Consider the following 24,518-nt stretch of genomic DNA (forward strand, 5'->3'; position numbering starts at 1 on the left):
ATGACAATTTTCACAAGCTGAGGATCTGCCCCATAGGCTTTCCTCTATTATCAACTATCCTCTCCCTGTCTAGCACTTACAGACGGACAGAACAAGTTGCCTCTTAACCTTCTCTTTGCTGAGCTAAATTCAGTGCCCCAAGTCATTGTAACAGAGAGTTCAGGTTGACTAACCGTGTCTTATACCCTTCCAGAATGTGGAATGCACGTATACTTAAGCCTCTAAAAACAAGAAAATAACTTAAGATACACACCACCCCTACCCCTGCAACTTTTACTCTACTCCCTACAATAAACAAGAGCCATTGGGGATATACGGAAAGTACATTTCAGCAAGGGGTGCCCTATAATGAGCAGGCATAAGGAATGACTATGTTAATAAGTTATTTTATTTGGTGCAAAGTGTCCCATCGAATTGTATTCTCTCATTCATTTCCATAGATTCCAACTGCCCTTCACTGTGTGAGAGACAGCTGTATTGACTGGTGCAGGGATTACTTGCCGTAGGTTGCCATAGCTCACTCTGTGAGATGAAGAGAGGTATATCTGCACCCAAAAGGTATCATGCACTGCTTATTTCTGTGCTGAGTTAAGTGGATTGTGCAAGCCACAAGTCTAGTCTTGCCATGGAGATTTGTAGCATAAGAGAAAGGGGCTCCGCACAACCCACAGCATCAGGCGAAGATTGCAGAAGTAGAAAGTTGCCCATTAATCTTAATTGGGTGTTTCCAGTAAGGTGTTCAGAACACCATATGGAGTTGAATACAGACTGACTCAACCTGACAGGTGTGAAGTGATCCATTCACCCTGTGGGGGTGCTCTTCTCTCCACTCTCCCAAAGTCTACCCCATCCTCTGTTGTGGAGTACCTATTTTCGAGACAAGGCATGTGAGCTTTACAGCAATGTGAATATAAAAATCAGCTCCTTATTGTGAGGGATGCGTCTGAGGAACTAACCCCAAAAGTAGCACCAAGAAGCATACCCCTGCAAATGTCATGGCAAACCAATACTTTAAATAATATCACTATGCACATGACTGTTAGAGTATTTTTAAAATTACAAGCTCATAACATCAGGAGCACATGGTATGATTACATTACCCTAATGTTGCTTACTACATCTTCCCTTTAGTTAATTAAAACTATTTTCCTTGACAATACTTCCAAAGTGAAAACAGAGAATGCATGTGGATGTTAGAGCACTTTGAAATATCAGGTCTTAAACCAGAAACTCTGCTCTCAGGGCAAAACTTCCCAAAAAAACCCTTGCAGAATGCAGGCAGAGAGTACCTAAAGTGCAAACACACATTCCCAGAAAGCTGCCAAGGGCAGGACTAAAACTCACCCTAGAAGGTGCTGCTTGGATTTAATGGCCACAGCATGTCAGCTTGAGTCAGCCAGTTAGTCTAATGTCAGGCTGCTTGGAACACCACAGCTTGCAACAGAGCCCCAGTCCTTTTGCACATGCACAAATTATTTTCTCAAACCACACTGTAGATTCAATTTATATCCTGAATAAACTTTAATATACTGCTTCTTTCCCCAAAAGGGTAGTGTGTATCAGACAATAGCTGAGATTTATCCTGATTGGGGGATATCAAATTGAGGAGGGGCAGAACCAGAGTTTGAGCCCCAGATGTGTGTAAAAAAAGGCATTGCAAGAACTGTAAAATTTTGATGTCACATTATTATAGTTTTTAGGGAGGGCTGTATCTTGGGAATCCCTTGTTCAAACAACCTCAAATTTGGATCACTAACTACTCTGGATACCCATGAGGCACAGCAATTTGCAAAACAATCCAAGTAAGTATATGGATTATAGAATAAACTGAGAATACTCTGTACTATAGTTTTTAACTATGACATGAAAGCTTAAATATTTAAACATGAAAATATTCTCAGCAATTACCACAGCTACAAAATATTTGTTTTGCTGGCACAAAAAATATTTGCAAAAATATCTTAAAACAAAGTATAATTTTATCCTGAATACTAGTAATTATAAAAAATAAAAATCACATATCTAAAAATACTTACCCTTTTAAAGTTAGGCAACATTAACACATAAATAAAAACATAAATCATAACACTGAATCAGAGCCAGTTAAAATATTTTTTGTTTAACAGAATACCTTGGTTGATGTGAAGTGGAGGTAGAATATCAACTTTATGTGGGGGAAGTATATAAAGCAGCTGATTAGTGAAGTAGGCAGCCATGAATCGTGCCATGGACCGTATTACTGCCACTGCAGCTTCAGGATGAACATTCCTTATCATCCACAGTTCATATTGAGAATGTTCAGCATCTAAGAGAGAGAGATCTAATTAAAATGTTTTTGACAATAACAAAAAAATTGCTATAAAAATGTAGCGCTAGAACTGTTTAATTATAGCCAACACAACTGTTTGTATTGAATAAACAAACTGTGGCCCTACTCATTTCCCCTGACAGTATTCCTGAGCCTTTTAAAACAGAAAACATAGAAGCCTCTTACTACTAATGACTAGTTAGTAACAATTCCCTTTGAAGATTTCTTACAACTATAGATGGGCCCAAACCACTAAGTTTAGATCCGGGACTGACTCTGAACTTTCCCAAAGTTTTGGTTATTCAGATCTAGGACTCTGATTCAGCCCTTTATAAAGCAAGGGGCTTAGTCACAAAATTTTTATCCATATAAGAATACAAAATGTTTCCAAAGTCTGTGTGTTTGGATTTAGGATTGTGACCAACTCTGATCTTACACACACACACACACACACTATACATACATACACATACACACACAGTCCATTAAAGTCAAAAGAAGTCTTCCCACAAACTTCTGTGACTTTGGATCAGGCTCTAAAAAAAAAAGGAACTTAATCACCTCACACACAAACTATAAAATTATACAATTAAAGCTGTCTTCCAAACACTCACTCTAATTATTACAGATTAGACAGACGTTCTGCAGTCAAATATTTTTAAGAGACAGAAATACTGATTCAGAAGTGGGGCATTAAGGAATTAGAGGCTGAAGAATGGAAATAATTAAGAAACTCTCAGCTTCTGTCAGAATTACACAGAAAACCCATTTTCCATCCCTGAAGAAAAAAAGATGTATTCTGTCTGCAGGGAGCTCTTAGAATTTTTTGAAGGGAATCATGGAGTCAAGGGCATACAGGGGCATACAAGTTAGACACCAGGTTATCTAAAGAATATAAACATACATTAGTAAACGGATCAGATTTTTTTTAAAAACGTGATAAACATACCAGAAAAATCTTCTCTCTGCCTTACAGACAGCCGAGATCGTCTTAGTATCTCTCTCACAAGATGATCGCTCAGCCCCTGAGCCTCACTTAAGTTATAGTGATACAGGTGGCAATATAATATAGCAAGATAATACCTAGTTTGAAGAAACTGTGTCCTCTTTTCTCCTACATTATAAAAGGAAACAAATGCAGAATTGTATATTCAAAAGCAAAGGAAGATAAATATAGGTTCAAAGAGTCAGTCACACACACACACACACCCTCCCAGAGAGGGAGTTGCAGCTGTAATCCAGTATGCAGAAAAACAAATGAGCATAAAAAAAGATGCAGAAAGGCTCAACATAGCAGATGCCCCTCACCTGAAATTGCCTCTGTGTAAACATGATACACCTAAGGATCCATAAGTTATAGAGGGAGCAGAACTGGAGGGCAGACATTCTAGAAGATGAGATCCTATTGCAAACCAGTGCATTATCAGTCAGAAATTTGCATGGGAGTTAATTCTCCTCCTTGAAGTAAAATGTAATACTGTTGCCAAAAAAAGTGAACATCATTCTGGGGTATATTAGCAGGAGTGTTGTAAACAAGACTTGACAAGTAATTCTTCCATTCTACTCAGCACTGACAAAGCATCAGTTAGAGTAGTGTGCCCAGTTCTGGGCACCACACTTTGGGAAATATGTGGGCAAATTGGAGAAAGCCCAGAGGGGAGCAACAAAAATGATTAAAGATCTAGAAAACATGACCTACAAAGAAAGAATGAAAAAAATTGGTTTGTTTGGCCTGGAGACGATAAGACGGAAGGGGGACATAACAGTCTTAAAGAGTGTAAAAGGTTTGTATCAAGAAGAGGAGTGACAAATTGTTCTCCTTATCCACCAAGGACAGGACATGAAGTAATGAGGTTAAATTGCAGCAAGGGAGATTTAGATTAAACATCAAGAAAAAAATTCCTAACTATAAAGGTAATTAAGCACTGGAACAAATTAGCTAAGGAAATTGAGGCATCTCCATCATTGGAGGTTTTTAAGAACAGGTTAGACAAATACCTATTAGGGATGGTTTAGATAATACTTAGTGCTGCCTCAGTGCAGAGGACTGGACTAGTTGACCTATTGAGATCCCTTCCAGTTCTACCTTTATATGATTCTATCATAGCTCAAATCATGTCAGACTTCCATTCCACCTGACCCCTCTGCTTTTTCCTTCCCTCTTCCAGCCCTGCCCTCTCCTTTCCATTTTTGCATATTTGTATATGGTTTTTTGCTATTATTATTTTTATTTTTATATTTACCCCTACTCTAACAAGTTACATCTCTGTAATACTGTCTGACTTTGTATTAGCTGGTCTTGAAGCTTTGACAAGTGTAAAGTTGTGTAACTGCATAATTTTATTGGATATCCTGTGAAATGTGCAGTATTTGGTGACAAATACAAGCTGCAAGTAATTTACCTTTTTGCATTTTTATTGTTTCTTTAGGAAAATTAATTTTAAAAAATCATAAAACCTCCTATATAACCGCTGTCCACTCGGCATACCTGAGAACTATTCCTCTCCTAAGATACGAGTGGCTGTCCTCAAAAGATAGCCATGTAAAGATTCTGGAGCACTTCTTTACTCCTTTCTACGCTCTATAAATACAACAGGGGTAAACAGCAGGGGAAGAGAAGAGCTATTTAATCTAGAGGACAGTGCTGCTACAAGAACAAATGGATATAAATGGGCCATACATAAGTTTAGGCTGGAAATCAGAAGGAGGTTTCCAACCATCAGAGGTTTGAGGTTCTGGAACAGCCTTCCAATAGGAATAGTGGGGTCAACCTAGCTAGTTTTAAGATAGAGCTTGATAACCGTATGAACAGTATTATCCAATGGGGTTGTCTGCAATTCTGGGAACGGGACTCAATGAACCAGGAAGTCCATTCCAGATAGTCTACTCGCTCACCAAATGGATTTTCAGCAGAATTTTTTATTTAAAACAAATTCCCCCTTTAACTTTACAACTTCTGTAGTAATTGTCCTTTGGTTTTTCAAAAGTACTTAAAAGTCTTTTGGACTCAATTTTTATTCCTGAGCAAATTTTGATTTCAGGATAACTCTGGAAAATAGGTATCTTTTACAAAAGTGCTAGCAGCGTGTTAACTACAGCAGAGAAGTATGAACAGCCTTGTCAGAATATTGTGCAAACATCTGAAAACTGAAAAGATGAACACGACACCATTTTTCCCTTGCCTTTTGCTTTGGTTTCTTGAAGAGCCCTCTTCCACAGATTCACAGATTCTTCATATGAGCCTAGAAGAAACTGTTCCTCACCTTTAAAAAAAATACAATATAGTCAACAAAGTATGTGAAGTATTCACATCTTTTCACACATACAAACACACAAATATATATCTGTTTCTATTTCAGTTCAAATCTTTGCCTGTTATTAAATATATGATTTTTAAACAGTATATCAGAGAAGCTGTCATAAATGGTAGCACAATTCCACAGCAGCTACTACATGTGCAAATTTCTCAGTGGCTGGAAAACCACTCTTATTCCAGACAAGTGACTATTTGGGAGAAGGGGGGTGAAAATAATAATTCTGAATTACAGACTTTTTTGGGTTAAACATTTTTGACTGCTAAATCACTATTAAAGTGGAATTAAAATTGGTTACAACCTCTTTCCACAAAGCTTTCATAAACTAACTTTTTAGCATACTAACAGTAAATTCAGAAATGCTAAGTCAGGGGAGGCCAACCTGTGACTCCAGAGCTGCATGCAGCTCTTCATAGGTTAATATACGGGTCCTTGCATAGGCACTGACTCCGGGGCTGGAACTATAGATGCTAACTTTCCAATGTGCTGGGGAGTTCTCAACCCCCTGCTCTGCCCCAGGCCCTGCTCCCACTCCACCCTTTCCCCTGAGCCTGCCATGCCCTCGCTCTTCCCCCTCCCCACCACAGCCTCCTGTGCACCGCGTAACAGCTAATCGCATTGGGTGGGAGGGAGGTGTGGGGAGGGAGCGGGAGGCACTGATTGGTAGGGCTGTCGGCGGGCAGGAGACGCTGCAGGTTGGAGTGGAGGGAGCTGATGGGGGGCTGCTGACATGTTAGTGTGGTTCTTTTGCAATATACATTGGTAAATTCTGGCTCCTTCTCAGGCTCAGGTTGGCCGCCCCTGTGGTATATGTAATTAAAAACTTTATGGTTCAAAAACATATAATATCTTATTCATGGTGATAAGCATTTCCCGTTACTTTTTCCAACTTTCACATCACCTGCTTTGTTGTTTTAGTAATAAATAATAGCAGCTCAAATTTTATATAATATTCCCTTTCATTCCAAAAGGCAAATCTCCCACTGAAGTAAACTGGATTTTGCCTACATGAGAACTATAGCGCCTTATCTACACATAAATGAAATGTTGTGAGGTAATGGGTGAAAGCCAGGTGAACAACCAGCATAACAATGGGAGGATGGAACCTTTTTGCCAAAGACACCATTATCAGCAAACTCCTACGCCAGAGGAAAGTGGCATGGAACTTTGAATAGAATCTCTGTTTGTAAGATCTCAGCTGAAAAACAAACATACAGTGAAGTGCCCGGAACTCCCTTTATCTACTTCAGAAGAGACAAAACTGTCTCAACCTTGTCAGGATTCAGATTTGTGGTACCAGGATGCCTAAGTATTTCAAATTGATTCAGCAAACTGAAGTCAGTGGAGTTTTTCCATTGAGTTCAGCAGGTTTTGGATTAAGCCACTAAACTATACGTAGAAATATTGTTAGCCATAAAATATTACGATGCTTCAGTTGTGAGTCCTCAGAAGTTTGATGAATTCCAACTATAATTATCTCAGCAAATAAATTACAGATCAAGTCAGTTATTAATTACAAATAAGTTGTACCTAATCTAAAATTCAGTCCATACAATTGTCATCTGATTACAGTTCCTTCCAATGTACTAACCAATCACAGAATTGAGCTTCTGGGTTTGTTCCAAGGTCTCTCCTGAAGACTGCAGGACTGCCTGTATATGACCTAGAAGTTGTGCAACAATGGATTCTTCATGTGCAATCTTCATTTCAGTTAATGGTTTGCCATCCTTAGATATTTTTCTGTTTAGTTGAGTCCGATACCAAAGCACTTGTTTATATAATAACCGCCACAATATCATCAACCTGTAGATCAAAAAGTAGTACACTATCACTAACAAAAAATACAGGTTAGTTGAAACAGAGGGATAATTCTGTCTTATTCCTCAAACTTACTTGTTATTTTGTATATTATATTACAGCTAAAGTAATATTTTCTTGAATGTTTCCACCATAATTTGATTTTCAGCTCTATATTTCCCAATTATAATTTTTTCATTAACATGTTCATATATTTTCTTGGATATTCTTAAGAACCATATTTTATGTATTGTTTTCCTTTTGTTTACTAAACTTATTGTGCAGAATGTTGATTAATAATTTACAGCTTTTAGTGTTCAGAAGAATCATACTAACTCATGCACCCAGGTGTTGCTCCCACACTGTTATTTGTTTTATTGAACTTAGTACAAACATAACAGTACCTTTGTCAAATAAACAAATATATGACACTGTATTTCACTCTAATAGCATGGAATTACTATGCCTGCTTGAATAAATTACCACAATCTTTTCAGAGTATAGAGTGGTGATGAGATAAAATGCTGCTGTAATTCTTCTCTAATAGAACAATGAGAAACTAATTAAATCCCATTTTTAAAAAGTTTTAATGCACATTAACAATCATACCTGTTTTCTGGCTTTTCATTGAGTTTTACTGTCTGAGGAGGTATCTTAAGCAGAGAATTCAGTGAGCGAAATTTCTGAGCACTGCTCCCATCAAGAACTTGAAAAATAGGCACAATCAGGGAGTCAAGCTCTATAGTAGTGTTAACATCGGAGGATGCAGACATTATCTCATAACAAGGTGTGAATTTCCCATTTAGACTATGTGCAACCATCTTCAGCAAACAGAAGCACCCCAAAAGGTATTCTGAGAACAACTGATCTTGGAGCTGAATAAGCATCAGTTTTACAGTCTGTGATGTCAGCTTTACCAAATGCCCAACTGTCTGTCTGTCTCTCACATCCCAGTACAGGACAGTTAAACACTGCTGAAAATGTTTTAAGATGCAATGCATCCACAGATTATATTTTTCAGACTGGTTTAAAAATGCATCATGGTTTAGTAAAGAGCTTTTACTGAACTGGAGAATGCTGAAAAGGTGGGTAATGCAGCCTACTGTGTAATTCAACAGCATATCTTTTTCTTGCACATTTTTTGAAATCCCTATCCCCCAGGCTGCAAGAAGGTTTTTCTGAATTGAATTTAGTTCCATAGATAAATCATCTTTTGCATCAGTATCATCTTTCGCATGAACAGTGTCGAACATTGATGCAAATTCCAACCGGCCTTGATCAGCTCTACTGAAAAATGAATTTGGTCCCTGGCTGCAGAAAGTAGAAGAGTTATTTTGAAACTGCTTGTCATCATCAGATTCCTCTTCATAATCCTAAATTAAAGGGAAAAAACACACATGTAATCTGATTTGTGTCTATTTTCTTGAAAGCAAGGCTAATGAAGGGGCACAGTGAAGATTAACAGGCCTTATATACGAAACCTCTATGCATTCTAAATAACCTAACATTCAAAAAGCAATTAGCACAGAGTGTGTGTCTGTGTCTCTGCCTGTGGACTCTACTCCCCACTCCATTTGCTGCCCCAAATAATAAGGATGGAGCTATATAATCTCTCTGACCCAATGGTCCAAGAACCATTCTGCAAAGCACAAGATATGGTGGCTCAGAATGCGGGTAAAGAGGAATTTGCTTCTACAGAAGAGATCCTCAAAAAAAGTACCCAGCAGATTTGAAAGGCTGCATGGTGAGTTTGACATACAGCCATTTTTCCTAAAGAGATGTTAAGATCTATGAAGTACACAAGTAGCAATACATGTCAAAGCTTAACACTCAGAATAGATTTCTTTGTTACAGTTCAAGGTGCAATTCCCAATTGAACTAGATTTTGAACAGCAACAGAAAGGGACTAAACAATATGCATTTGATTAGCATGCATTTTTGGAAAAGTAAATTGATTTCTGAAAAAAATCATTTGTTTTAAGAAGATGTTTGAAAACCATTAACATCCTGCTAAAATGACTGATAAGAAAATCAGTGCATTTTCTAGACCCTATAAGCCAAAATAAAATTAAAATTCTTCCTAAGAATTTGTTTAATGTAAAATCATTTAAGCAAATTTAGTAAGAGTAGAATATTCAGAATATGACTTAAAAAAGAGCTCAGGTTAATTAGATTTTTTTTCCATATTCAGAAATTAGATCAGATGCATTAATTATACAGTAAATACAAAAGTGCTGTTAAATACCTGTAAATCTGCTGCTTTCTCACTCAGTTCTGCTGTTTCTTCTTCTTGCAGGAATTTTGGAATGGTAGAAAGGGTAGAATTTTGGTTTTGATGCTGTTTCAGTAGGCTAGCTTTTAAAGAAGACAATGATCGCAACTGCAGCCTTTTCCCTTTCAACTGTAGGAGACAAAAAGTAAGAGAAACTACCTTAATATTATTACATATTTGTCTGTCTCTGGTAACACCCACAACATGCTAGATACTTTCCAAACATAAAAAATTATTCCTGACCTAAAGAACTTACAATATGAGAGCCAAACAGGCAAATACACAAAGGGCTATGGGAAAGGGGCAACACCACCAGTCAATTGTTTTTTTCCCCTACATATCATGGCAGAAGCGGGTCTTCAGTAGGGATTTAAATGCATGGAAATAACAGACTGACGGACATAGTATGGATATTCTATGTATACAAGGCAGTGGGGAAGAAGGTGCAGAAATGCTTGTGGGAGAAGTGGATCACCACAGATCACAGTGTGTGCTATGCCTTGTACCCCTTCACAGTTCCTTGTGAGTGCATCATTCCTAGTAATAGGATTGGGGCTCCACTTCCCTCAAAAGAGTCCTGCAATTCTGTCACTCAGACCGCATACTAGGCTTCAGAAGGGCCTATTTTGCTTGGCTTCTTGTACAAGTCTTCTGTCAGGAGCTCTAACAAGAAAATATATGCAATGACACAGCTCAGCCTCTTCAAAATGAAGTATTATTTATTAGCCAACAAGAACACAGTATTCAGAGAAATGGGTTACAATAACCAAGAAGGTTTAAACATAACTATTAACCAAACTTCATTCTTTCCTTAAAAAGAAAAGGAGTACTTGTGGCACCTTAGAGACTAACCAATTTATTTGAGCATAAGCTTTTGTGAGCTACAGCTCACTTCATCGGATGCATACCGTGGAAAGTGCAGAAGATCTTTTTATACACACAAAGCATGAAAAAATACCTCCCCCCACCCCACTCTCCTGCTGGTAATAGCTTATCTAAAGTGATCACTCTCCTTACAAGATGTATGATAATCAAGGTGGGCCATTTCCAGCACAAATCCAGGGTTTAACAAGAACGTCTGGGGGGGGGGGGAGGTAGGAAAAAACAAGGGGAAATAGGCTTGAATAGAGACTGGGAGTGGCTAAGTCATTATGCAAGGTAACCTAAGTTAATTGTATCCAATTTGCAAATGAATTCCAATTCAGCAGTCTCTCGCTGGAGTCTGGATTTGAAGTTTTTTTTGTTGTAATATCGCAACTTTCATGTCTGTAATCGCGTGACCAGAGAGATTGAAGTGTTCTCTGACTGGTTTATGAACGTTATAATTCTCGACATCTGAATTGTGTCCATTTATTCTTTTACATAGAGACTGTCCAGTTTGACCAATGTACATGGCAGAGGGGCATTGCTGGCACATGATGGCATATATCACATGGGTGGATGTGCAGGTGAATGCGCCTCTGATAGTGTGGCTGATGTTATTAGGCCCTGTGATGGTGTCCCCTGAATAGATATGTGGGCACAGTTGGCAATGGGCTTTGTTGCAAGGATAGGTTCTTGGGTTAATGGTTCTGTTGTGTGGTATGCAACACAACACCAGCAACCACATACCAAGTATAAAAAGATCTTCTACACTTTCCACAGTATGCATCCGATGAAGTGAGCTGTAGCTCACAAAAGCTTATGCTCAAATAAATTGGTTAGTCTCTAAGGTGCCCCAAGTACTCCTTTTCTTTTTGCGAATACAGACTAACATGGCTGTTACAAGGAAAGAATGACAGGTTTCAGAGTAAGTTGTGAAATTTTACATCTTTGGACATTCCTACTCCTGGGCTGAGACAGACAATCAACCACTGCAGCATTCTCTCAGTCTCTCTCTGTCAGAGACTAACCTTCAGCCACTGCTCCCCTGTCCATCGCTTCCTCTCTAGGCAGGGGTCTTTAATGGATTAGAGTCTCTTTGATCCTAGGCTCAAGCCTGGGAAAATAAACCTGGCCATCCGCTTTGGGTCAGGCAGGTGAAGATTTCCCACTGAAGAGCTCCCCCACAGTTCTGTTGAAGACCCTTGGCATTCCCTCTGGAGGGATCTCATCTCTGTCATTGTTTCATTTCCCGTTTTGATTAAATCCATGCAGTCATACAGACTAATATCAGATAGATAAATTGAGACACATGTAATATTCATAGAAATAATACAGAAATCTCCCACATTCTCCACATAGACAAACACCTGTGGGAGAAGTAGTGTGTTAAGGCTGCCATCCCTGGCAGTTCAGATAAGATGGGGGCAATGAAAAAAAGAGACAAGGACTAGTATGTTGGGAAGGACAAGGTTATGTAGGCACCTGGATGGAATAGGGAAAAGAGCTTGAATTTCATGTAATATAGGAGAAGCTGCCAGTGGAGGAATTTAAAGAGATGGATAACATGGTTAGAATAACAAGCAAAGAAACCAATCTGGTAATTGTATTTTCTAAATACTGGAGGTATCAGTATTCCGAGGGGAGGAAGATGTTACAATAATCAAGAGGGAAGATCATCAGATAGCCTGAACAAATGTTTTAGCTGTAGGGATAGAAGGAAGAGATCAGAACCCTGGAACAGATAGATATTTTGAAGAATAACTGGCAGGATTTCTGTACAGCTTGCGTAAGTGGGAAAATGGAGAATAAGTAGTCAAAGATGATCTTCAGATTCATTGTGTTACCCTGCATTAAGTTTTTAAGATCTCAAATAAGGGCTCTACTTCTGATTCACTTCTTTTAATATGTTTTCCTATTCAACAAATGTAAACTGAAATACTAAAAAAAAAAAATCATGATCAATTACAAGGTCACAGTAACGTAATACTTCGCTTTCTATGCCTCTATGGTTTTGGGTGCAGTGTGTTAATAAATCTGGACATATCTATACCCTGACAGATATGTTCTTGTTCATTAGCACTGGGAAATTTTACATCCAGGCTGACTGCCTTTCAATTAGCTTGCCTATAACTTCATCTCCCTGCTGGATACTCTCAATTTATCAAACTGCAATGGACCTATATCGCCACATATTCAACATAATTCATATCAAACTCGTCTTCTCTTCCCACCCCAAATCTATCAGCAATCATTCTCTCATCCTATTTGATTTTGTTCTTCCTAAACGGTCTTCTTCGTTTGCTAACATACATGGTGCCTTTAATCCCCGTTCAAAGAATCCTTCTCCTCTTGATCTCTCAGTTGATCCCATAGATAATTTTACTGATACTTACAATTCCATCCCTTCTTAGGCTCTTAAGAGAATTTCACCCCTAAATTCTCACATCCTCTCCCACTGTTCCAATTTATCCCAGTAAACAGATCATCTCCATAAACTAAGTATACTTGCTGGCACCTGCAAAGTGATGGTGATGCAAACTGGTTTCAGCTTCCATTGGGATATATGGAAATCCCATTTTATGCTTAACATTGAATGAGTCTCTGTGGGGGGTTGGAAATAGAGCTGAAAGGTCTGTCAGCTCTAAGTTTTTTGTTCAAACTTCGCCCCAGTTGCTAGTGACTGAAAACTGTTACCCTCCAATAGCTGTTGATCTATGTGAAATGAGTTGCTGGTTTCAATCCAGTTGCTTTGGAGTTCAATGGAGTGATGATGCCCGCAGTACAACCAGAAACTTCGTCGACTGTCTCGACAGAAACCAAAGACTTAAAATGACAAGGAAGCAAAATTACCTTCTTACTCACTAGAGGTGGCCTATGCAGAACAGGGTTGAGGTATAACAAGTCGCTGTACTACCATTTTTTGTTCTCCATGGGCATATAAGAAAATCCAGTTTCACTTAAATTCAGAGCCTGATTTTCAAATCACTGCCATTCTAAGTCTGCCTCAAAACCTTCCTCCACAGAGCACTAAAAGGAATATATCATGATTGTTCTTTCGAAGACTAAACAGGCACATGACTCCACAGTTGCCTTTGAAAGCATTTTGTAATACTCTGAGATTATAGTGTTTACTATTTGCTCCTTTTGACTAAAATTTCATCATTAAAAAAAAAACCTCTAATGTAAAAAAACCCACACACACACACACACACACACACACACACACACACAAACAAAAAAACCACCACCACCACTCAACCCAACAGTACCTTAGGTGTCATCAGACTCTGATGTATCTTTTCAAGCCTTTGGGCTGAATCAAGTAGAAGTGACCTCATAACTCCAGACGGTAAAAGATTATCAGAAAACCTAAGTACTGTAACCATATACCCATCAGACACAATGAGGTAGGGTAATCTTGAGTGTGATGTTACAGAAAATCTCTGTCTCATAAGATCACTTTCAGAGGCAGATGAACCAAGAGAATGACTAGAATCTTGCACAGACTGTTGCGGTCTAGCAAATAAAATAAAAATATATCAGAAAAAATAAAGCAAATATATGCAAAACTATTAAATAAAAATATCAAACATACATATTTTGTTTTAAAAAATAATTTTTGCAATTTATGCAATTTTTCTCCAAGGGGAAAATTTAAGCAAAAAGTGCACAAATGCAAGATGGCAAAGTAATAGTGTAAGCAATTTAACACCAAGTTGGAAGTTATAATATAACGTGACATAATACAGAAGTTAAGCTTAACAGAAAAATGTGCAAATACTAACGGGCCTTTTTTTAACCTTAATTAGCTACTTGCTAATTACTACAGCAAAATATTGACATCTTGAATTTTGTTATGTAGACCTATCATATAGTAACATATCAATTTATGGTCCTCTATATGGCCCCAATTCTGCAAAGATTTACGCAAATACTTAACTTTATGCATTATCAGTAGACCCATGGAGACTAATCAGAAGTTAAGTCCATGATAAATCTTTGCAGGATGGGGCTCTAAATGACTACTAATAAAAATCATGTATGTTAAGTAATAAAGAACACTAGTATTTTGTGTCTATTTTAAAAATAAACTCCTTGGCCATTCTACAACAATTTTTAAATACAACGCACAGAACCTAGTCCTGTAGTCCTTACACAGAAAAGATTCCCATTGAAGTCCATGGGCCCTGTATTTGCACATGCATTGTAAGATTGGATCCATGGCATTTCCAAATTATCAGTGAAACATTTGGTTATTTCCATTTCTTGACAGTTAAAATGTTAAGAAGTTCTCTAAAATTTAAATAGCTGAATGTGTGAACAAACAGTTGTATTACGATTACAAATAGTCTTTCACATATCATAATACCACCTAGCTCCTATATAGGTCTTCATCAGCTGATCTTAAAGTGCTTCAACAAAGGAGATCAATATCACTATTCCCATACTACAGATGGAAAAACTGAGGCAGAGATACGAAGTGACTTGCGCAAGGTCATTCAGTAGTCTAGTAGCAGAGTCTGGAATAGAACCCAGGTGTACTCTACTCAGTAGGCCACTCTGCCTCCCCTATATAAAAAATAAAATTCTGATTTTTAAATCAGCCAACGAAAGTGTGCACTGCAATACCATTTGCAAGCATGTAACTTCAAATTCTTTTAAGTTATTGGCCAGCAATTTTTTTTCTCCGTCTCTATGTACAAAGTTACAAGAATGCCTGAAACTTAATGGTTAGTATAGAGGTTTTTAAAGCCAGTAGTAAGATACTAGAGGACTTAGCATTAGGGAGCTCGGTAATGTGGTGAATTAATGTGCTATCTTTTCATCTCTGGAGATCTGTGGGTTCAAAGTTAAGGTCACAAGAGAAAAGGAGTTTGTTGGTTTCAAACGAATCACTAAAAATGCTTCACATCCTGCCACAACAGACACACTGCTTAAATAACGACAAAAACTGGAACAACACAGTTGATCTGTCTTACGTATGATGATGGCAGGCATTTTGAAACACTATACATAGATTAATGTAGAAAAGGATTTAAATGCACTGGCAGAGTAGTCTGAGACAATACCTGGCGATAATCCATCAGTGCTAACAGTCACGATCTTTAATTAAATGAATCAGATTCACAGAAAAAGTATTTTAAAGATTCTTGTATGTATTGACATTTTGTAACTACCTGCAACTTATAATTAAGGTTAAATAAAATTTTCTATTGTACGTGTGATTTCTTGTTATAACATATTAGAAGTGCCTTTTGTTCATTTTCAAGAAGCAATTTTCAATAGCGATACACACTACTGAACAAAAATGCATGCACAACTGTACTTCTTATATGAGTGAGAAATTGCATGTGAAAAATAAGGTTCTGGGCTTGCAAAAGGCTATTTAAATATAACTAGCTACTTTGTTTAGACACCCTACTTTCACATACAATTGCTATAATTTCGTGTTCCATCTTGGAACTCTCACAATTAGAAAATTCCAGTAAATTAATTCTTGAGCCACCAAAGTTATCCTTGCATTAAAAATTAATCCAAGTTAACATTTACAAAAAGTGAATTTCTTCCATCACAAAACAACATGCAGGTTTTAGGTAATGTTAATCTCTGAAATATCTAAAAACTTAACCAGCCCTAAAAGCCACAAATAATTTATACTTACATTGCCACAATGCCAATTTTTCATCAGGACAAAAGCCATTATAAGAATTAGAAGAGAACTATGAATGAGAAACAGATATTGAGAAAAAGAGAGAAACCAAAAGACTTAATTTGAAAGATGAAATTTATTTTAAATAGTAGAAAACATGTAAGAAAGGCAGATATGATCAAATGATAAAGAAAAAAATCTGAACTTTCAGGTTGTCTCACCTGTATGTTATTAGTGGATGAAAGGGAATAAACTCTGCTGGTCCAAATTCTATAGAGCAACCAGAAGTAACCAAGGTCAGCAATTCACCCATACAAGTCAGTAAGATCAAGGAGCCACGTTTTAACATGCAAGCCAGAAAAAGGCTGTCGGGAGTCCAGCTCATGTCACCTACCCAGTATGACCTAACAAAGATAGAAAAAATTAATAGCTTTACAAGTCTACTTTCCTATCAAATCAAGGTAACAATGATTTTACTTCTTAGAATAACTTAAATTCTACTCTTCAGATACTGACCTGACAAACTTGGATGGAACCACATGATTCTTGCTACTACAACCTTTAAGGCTACCAGAAACAGTAACAAAATTCAGTGTATTTATAAACAAAATCTGAGTTGCCTGGGAAGAAAAAAATAAAGCACAAAAAAAATTAAATAATTGACCATAAGACTTTTAATACCAAGTTATGCCTTAGATTTGTTGTACTGAAAACATTACTACATACTGAAATCTTGTCTGCATTACTATATGCAGAAATAATAAGTCATGCTTATTAATACACAAGTACGTTTTTACCTTTGTAACTTAAATTAAATCAACTTGTGATTTGTAATGTCTTTATTTAGGCATATAATATCAATATTCGTTAAACAGAGAGGTTAATCATAGGCAGAGCTGGCAGTGCAGCCTATACTTAGGCTGTCCAAATTTTCCATTACAAGACCTTGTTTTCAGTTGCTTGAAAGTCTGGCAAACTTTAATCACTTGGGTTGAAATTATCTGGTGTCTGCCGCAGACTGAATTTTTCTGGAAAGTTTCAGATAAAACAATACAGCCACATCCAGGAAAAATATCTGAGAATCTTTTGCCCACAATAAAAAAATTCTCACATTCAAAAGCTCTAGAACCTCCAACTTTTGTAGCAAGGATTTGAAATTTGGCATCAGCTTGCCTGTGTGTCAGGGATGCGCCTTTTGCTATTCCCATGCAAAAGTACTTAAATTTGGCCAAATTGGAAACCTTTCAAAATCTCATTATATTCTCAGCATTGACTTGTTAGAGTTTGGCAGCAAAGTTCTCCAAAGATTCCATCTGAATTGAGCATGTTCCATCCCACAGTTATAGGGGCTGAGCTGGACTTCCCTCTAATTGCTGCTCCCAGGTGCTGCAGTCCTCTCTGGTTTCACACACCAAAACTGGCTCCCATGTGGCACGAAAAAGGAAGACGACTGACTTGAATAGACAGGGAACAACAGTCCCACGCAGAATGGATGCTGGGAGACTGGGACTGAAACAAGGAGCCAAGGAGGAGGGAAAAGACAGGACTGAAACAGGAACAGGCTGGAAGGGATAGAGGCATAATGGATGAGGCTTGAAAGGGAACAGGGACAGAAGAGTCTGTGACCAATACAGCACACTCCCCTGAAGAATTTGGAATGGAAGGAGTGGTTCCTTATCTTAGAATAATTCAGTTCTTCAAAATGGTTTGTCCCTTTCGGTGCTCCACTGTAGGACGTATGCACATGTGTGTGCTCTCAAATGGAGAATGCAAAGAGGTGGCCACGGGCTCATGGCTACGCAGAACAGCACCTCATGCCTCCAAAGAACAACATATAGGGAGCCACGGCCTACCACCACTCAGTTCCTTCTCAACCATGGAACAGAGCCTCCACAGCCAAAGGGAAGGAGGGTAGAAGCACCCACAGAAACAAAACATCTCAAAGAACTCAAGTTACTGTAAGGTAAGTAATCTCTACTCCTTCTTCAAGTAGGACTCTGGATGCTCCACCGCACAAGACTCCCAACCAGTAACTCAACGAGAAGGTAGCAGATTTTCCAGGCTTTTCCTTTCAACATAGGTGAGGGCCCTTCCGATGTCTAGTGTATGCAGGCTAGTCTCTCTAAAGAGATGAGGTTTTGGGTAGAACACTGTCAGGCGAATCTTTTGATTAACGTGGTGTTCCAAAGAAACCTTTTGGAGAAAGCGAGGATGAGGATGCAGTACAACCTTTACTTATAGACGGTAGTACATAGCAGGTCAGCCATAAAAGCACTGAGCTCTCCCTTTGTCTAACTGAAGTGATGACTATGAGGAACAAAGTCTTGGGTGAGAAGTGAAAGAGAGAACAGGTGGCCATTGGTTCAAAGGGAGGTTTCCTGAGGGCACTGAGAACCAAATTTAGGTCCCACTATGGGCTGGCTTCCATACAGGCAGAAACAAGATGTGTGAGTCCTTGAGGAATCTAACTGTTGTTGGATGGACAAAGACTGAGAAATCACTGATGGGTGAATGGAAGGTTGTGATAATGGTCAAATGTACTCTGAGTTCAACTGAAAGGCCTTGCAACTTTGAATCCAACAAATAATCCAAGATTTTGGAAAGCAGAACCTCTGAGGCTTGGGAAGAGTGAACAGAACAGTAGTAGTGGAAACATTTCCACTTTTGAAGATAAGTTTTGCAAGTACTAAGTTTCCTGATAGATAAGAGAACTGATTGGACCTTACCCAAACAGGTTAGTGCCATGCATGAGAACCATTTCAGAACCGCGATCTCAGGTTCAAGGAGGAAGGGTTGGGATGGATCAGGGTCCCGGAGTTCCGTAATAAGAGATGATTCCTGAGAGGAAGTCAGGGAGGTGTTGACACAGACAGGTAGAGGAGATTCAAGTACACACTTGTCTTGGCCAGGATAGCACTAGGAGAATAACCTTCACTCTTTCCTGATGAAGTTTGAATAAGGTCTTGAGGTAGAGACAGATAAGCAAACAATAGGCCATGGTATTATCAGAACATCTCACAATGAGTTGACACCGTATCTTCCATTGGAACAGAAAAGGTGACATTTAATGTTTGGACTGGCAGAGGTCTGCTTTTATGAGACCACAGATTTGACAAATGCTGTGGAAGATTGAATTGTTGAGCTACTGTTTATGGTCCTAAAGAAAACATGTGCTTAGGGAGTCTGCAACTGTATTCTGGAGGCCTGGGAGATAGAAATCTCAGCAGTCTGTCTGACGGGTGATGCATCAGTACCATATCCTTACTAACTATATGCATAAGGATAGGGATCTTGCTCTGCCCTGTTGGTTGATAGAATATATTGCTGCTCTGTTGTCCAGCATTAAACTGACTGAGGGGTGAAGGAAGCGTTGACAAGCATAATGAACTGCTCTCAGCTCCAGAATGTGGATGTGATGTGGACTGTGACCTCTTGTGCAGACCACTTGCTCTGGGTTGTGAGGCGAGTTCCCCATCCCAGAAGAGAAACATCTGTTATAAGGAGCTCAGAGTGGGGAATGTGAGAATGGGGTTCCAACACAGACCTTCCAACACCACCACCTGAGAGAGTTTAGAACTTTCTGAGGTACTGTGACATGTTTGGAAAAACTGTATCTGTTTGGAGTGAACACAGACCTTAGCCATATCTGAAAGCACCTAAGGTGCAGCCTCGCCTAAAGTGTGATGAATGTGGAGTCTGTCATGTGGACCACAAGTTGTAGGCAGGTCCTTGCAATTGTTTGCAGGCTGTGTTTCTGAAAGCGTGGATAGCTATATGAAATTAGGCATCCTTGAGGTCGAGGATGACGAACCAATCTCAGGATGGAATTATAGTGGCTAGTGTCACCATCCTGTAGTCCTGGAAAAGGATTCAGGTTTCTTAGGTTGAGGATCAGTCTCCAACCTCCATCCCTTTTGGAAACATGGAAATAGTTGGAACAGAATTCCCTTCTGACAAACTCTGGGGGAAATGACTTCATTGCCCCCAAGAGTACAAGAGACCGGACCTCTTGTTTCAAGAGATCTCAGTCAGTGAAAGAAGATGGAATACCCCACATTGATCACCTCCAAAATCCATCTGTCTGAGGTAATCTATTCCAAGACAGTGAGGAAGTGGGATACCTGATGTCCAAAAGGGGGCTGGATGGAATTGTTCAGCACATGATCTGGGAAGGTAGGTAGATTGAGGTCCTTGTCCAGGACATAAAAACAGTTTCTTCCAGGGAGGTGTAGATAAAGTAGCTGTAGAAGGGGGTGGGGTTCCCTTTTCTGGGGTCTAGATCTCCTCTAACAGTCCAAAGATCTGTGAAGGCTTTGGCTAGGGATCTAGAAGCCATGTCCGTAGAATCTAGGGTACCTTGGAGGGAGGTTTTAGCTAGCAATTTCCTCTCCAAAATGAGAGCATGAAATTGTTCCCTCTGGTCCTGTGGCAGATGTTCAACAAAATGAGTGAATTCAGAATATGGTTAGAGTCATACTTCACCAACAGGGCTTGGTAGTTTGCCACATGGAACTGGAGTTTGCCACATGGAACTGGAGTTTTCAGCGTTTACTCTGACTCCCAGTGAAGAGAAGAGGTGCAGCATCATAAAAGTTGATGCATAGGCTTCCTGGTGACAAGGAGAAAGTCAGCGAGACAGTGGAAGACAATGAGACCACGACTTCTGATGTGAGCTACTATTACTACTGAGAAGATCTTGATCAAGACTCTGGGGACGATACATATTCCAACGTGACCATGAGAAATCTGAATTTGTGAATGAAGCGGTTGAGATGGCAGAGGTTGAGGATAGGTCTCCAACTGCCCTTCTTTTTGAGTAACAGGAAGTAAGGAGAGGAAAAACCCACTCCCTTTGTATTGCATAGGGAAGAATTCTATCAATCCTCACTACAATAGGGAGTTCATCTTGTTTGAGAATACTCTTGTGAAAGTGGTTCCTGAACAGGGGTGGAGAGGGTTTTTGGGGGGAGATAGGGATGCAAACTCTATGATTTAGCCAGATTGGATGATGTTCACCACCCACTTGTCCATTGTTATTGCACTTCAGGTGTTGAAAAGAGTGCTAAACAACCCCCAAACAGTGTGTAGGGGTCAGGAAGTGTTTGGCTTAGTGACGTGCAGCTCTCAAGCGCCCATTAAAAACAACATCAAGGTAGGGGCTGAGATGGAGATACATAGCCTGTTGCTATGGGGAAGCACGTCATTTGAACCTTCTGTCTCTTGTGAGGTGGTTCATAGGGTCTCTGATGGAAAAGCTACTGAGCAATATGTCCAAGAGAATAAATCTATAATACATCTATAAAACACTAAACTGTAGACTATAAAAACTGTATAACTGTTAAAACTATTTACAAAACTAATTCTTATTTTGCAGGACAAAGCTGAAGCTACGGACGCTGGTCGTTACGAAAAGGAGTATGTAGTGGTGAGAAGGAAATGCAGAGGTGGTCTGCCCCGCCCTTTATCCTGTCAGATGGAGGCATGAGGTGAGCCAGGTCACACGCACAGACCAACAGACACTTTTCAAATTCACCAGCTGCGGGCACATGGTGCACATGCATAACCTCCCACAGTGGAATACAATAGGGACCATTACTCAAAGAACAGTTCATGCCAGGGCTGTGTTCATTCTGTGCTTCAGGCTGTAGCCTGACTGTTAAGCATTCAGGATAATGGCAGATGCAACATGTTGCTTCAGCTTAGTTGTCACTGCTTTCTCAATAACTTTGCCTAGAAATGGGAGGTCAGATATAGTGTGGTAGTCGGAGAGAATTTCTATATAAAGTTTTGGTGTTTTGAGAATCAAACAGATGATCCATCTTCCTGAGAGCCATGCTTTTCTGAAGAACTTCCTAGCTATAAATACGGTTATGATTAAATAGAAAGCCTATCTGAGAGGCAATTCTAAAACAATTTAATAAAGGTCACTTTTGCCAAACTGTATTTTATTTGCAAGATTAGCTTTAGTGCTCTACTTTCTACCAGTCATACCTTTGGATCATTTTGATTAACGGCTACTGCCAGTAAAAGTCCATCCCTTGAAAATGCAGTAAGCAAAGCTCCTCTCGACTTTACGGACTCACACACTGGAACCAGAGTGGGCAGAGAACATGCTTGCTGTGCCCAGTGGATATGATAAGGTAAAGAACTGTTAAAAAAAATTATATTAAATGATAAATAATGGTGCATAAACAAACTAGGGAAATACAACCAAATGAAACTACTAGAAGGTGGGTGCACAACTGGTTGGAAAACTGTTTCCAGAGAGCCATTATCAGTGGTTTGTACTCAAGCTGGAAGGGCATATCGAGTAGGGTCCCAAAAGGGATCAGTTCTGGGTACGGTTCTGTTCAATATCTTCATCAGTTATTTACACAATGGCATAGAAAGTACACTTATAACGTTTATGGACGATACCAAGCTGGGAGGGGTTACAAGTGCTTTGGAGATAGGATTAAAATTCAAAATGATCTGGACAAACTGGAGAAATAGTCTGAGGTAAACAGGTTGAAATTCAATAAGGACAAACGCAAAGTACTCCATTTAGGAAGGAACAGTCAGTTGTACATCTACAAAATGGACAATGACTGCTTATGAAAGAGTACTGTGGAAAAGGATTTGGGGGACAAACTGGAGAAAGTCCAGCGAAGATCAACGAAAACTAACGTGACCTATGAGGAAATTGGGTTTGTTTAGTCTGGGGAGCGGGGGGGGGGGGTCTCCTTAACCTCTCAGGATAGGACAAGAAACAATAGGCTTAAATTGCAGCAGGGGTGGTTTAGGTTGGACAGTAGGAAAAACTTCCTGACTGTCAGGGTGGTTAAGCACTGTAATAAATTGCCTCGGGTATTGTGGAATCTCTATCATTGGAGATTTTTAATAGCAGGTTAGACAAACACCTGCCAGGGGTTGTCTAGATCAGTGGTTCTCAACCAGGGGAACTTGTACATCTGGGGGTACACAGAGGTCTTCCAGGGCATACATCAACTCATCTAGATATTTTCTTAGTTTTACAACAGGCAACGTAAAAAGCACCAGCAAAGTCAGTACAAAACTAAAATTCCATACATACAATGACTTGTTTATACTGCTCTATATACTATACATTGAAATGTAAGTACAATATTTATATTCCAGTCATTTTATAGTAATATTGTAAAAATGAGAAAATAAGCAATTTTCAGTAATAGTGTGCTGTGCTACTTTTGTATTCTGATTTTCTAAGCAAGTAGTTTTTAAGTTAGGTGAAACCTGGGGGTAGACAAGACAAATCAGACTCTTGAAAGGGGTATAGTAGCCTGGAAAGGTTGAGAGAAGAGATGGGGAAGGGGGGTGGGACAGCGGGGAGGAGCAGCAGAATTGGAGAGAATATCCCACTTCTACCATGCGAAGAACCCAGTGGTCCAATGTTATATGGGACCACACACAGTAGAAGAGGGGTAGATGGTTCAGAAGCGGGAGGAAGGATCTGGGATAGTGACTGGTACGCCATCCTCAGACGTCCCTTGAAAATCCTTTCTTGGACCCTGACGATGGCTTGGTCGGGCCCTGCCCTTGGCTGAGGAAGGGTTGGAAGGTCTACGCCTATTATTCCTGCCCCTACAGCGGTATGAATCCTGCCTCAGGAGGGGCTGGTATTGCCTCTGCTGCTGTTGGGGTTGAGACTTGAAGGGTTTTCTCTGGGTAGCAGGAGTGTTCATCCCCAGAGATTTCATAATTGCCCTCAAGTCTTTTAGACTGTGAAGCCTCGAGTCCGTCTGGTCTGAAAACAGCCCCTGCACCGCCAAAGGGAAGGTCCTGTAGGGTCTGCTGAACTTCCGGGGGAAGCCCGGAAGCTTGGAATCATGCGGTTCTTCTCATGACCACACCAGAGGAGATGGTATGTGCCGCAGAGTCAGCCAAGTCAAGGGAAACCTGCAGTGATGTCTCGGCTCTGGTCAAGGAGGGGAAAGCAGTGGCTGAGAACTCAGCCTTCGACTCAGTGGGGAGCAACTCCTCCTTTTTGGACATAGAGTCCCATGAGTTAAAATTATACCTGCTGAGGATAGCTTGTTGGTTAGCCATCCTCAGGTGTAGCCCCCAACGGCATAAACTTTCCTGTCAGAGAGGTCCATACATTTGGCCTCTTCAGCCTTGGGAGCCAGCGCCTGCTGCCCCTGGCACTCCTTCTCATTTATGGCCGAGACTACCGGGGAGCAAGAATTCATATCCCTTGGAAAGAACAAAGTATTCTCTCTCCATACCCTTGGCGGTGGGCAGAATGGAGGCTAGAGTCTGCCACAGGGTATTATAATAGTTGTAAATAGTTTTAAT

The 24,518-nt window shown here is 39.6% G+C and overlaps 1 protein-coding gene across 2 annotated transcripts in view; it reads right to left on the reverse strand.

Annotated features, from left to right (window-relative positions):
- CPLANE1 (ciliogenesis and planar polarity effector complex subunit 1) overlaps positions 1-24,518 on the reverse strand; it is a 180,072-nt gene that overhangs the window by 120,685 nt on the left and 34,869 nt on the right. For both annotated transcript variants that reach the window (XM_084628687.1, XM_084628686.1), the window contains exons 7-16: positions 22,197-22,353; positions 16,722-16,825; positions 16,427-16,609; positions 13,825-14,071; positions 9,665-9,820; positions 8,029-8,792; positions 7,214-7,425; positions 5,491-5,571; positions 3,258-3,422; positions 2,132-2,305 (exon numbers count right to left, since the gene is read on the reverse strand). In XM_084628687.1, coding sequence (XP_084484813.1) covers positions 2,132-2,305; positions 3,258-3,422; positions 5,491-5,571; positions 7,214-7,425; positions 8,029-8,792; positions 9,665-9,820; positions 13,825-14,071; positions 16,427-16,609; positions 16,722-16,825; positions 22,197-22,353 — 2,243 coding nt within the window. The remainder of the gene's footprint in view (positions 1-2,131; positions 2,306-3,257; positions 3,423-5,490; positions 5,572-7,213; positions 7,426-8,028; positions 8,793-9,664; positions 9,821-13,824; positions 14,072-16,426; positions 16,610-16,721; positions 16,826-22,196; positions 22,354-24,518) is intronic.

This window comes from Lepidochelys olivacea, assembly GCF_965140295.1.
Source record: "Lepidochelys olivacea isolate rLepOli2 genome assembly, chromosome: 5".
In the NCBI taxonomy this organism is placed as follows: Eukaryota; Metazoa; Chordata; order Testudines; family Cheloniidae; genus Lepidochelys; species Lepidochelys olivacea.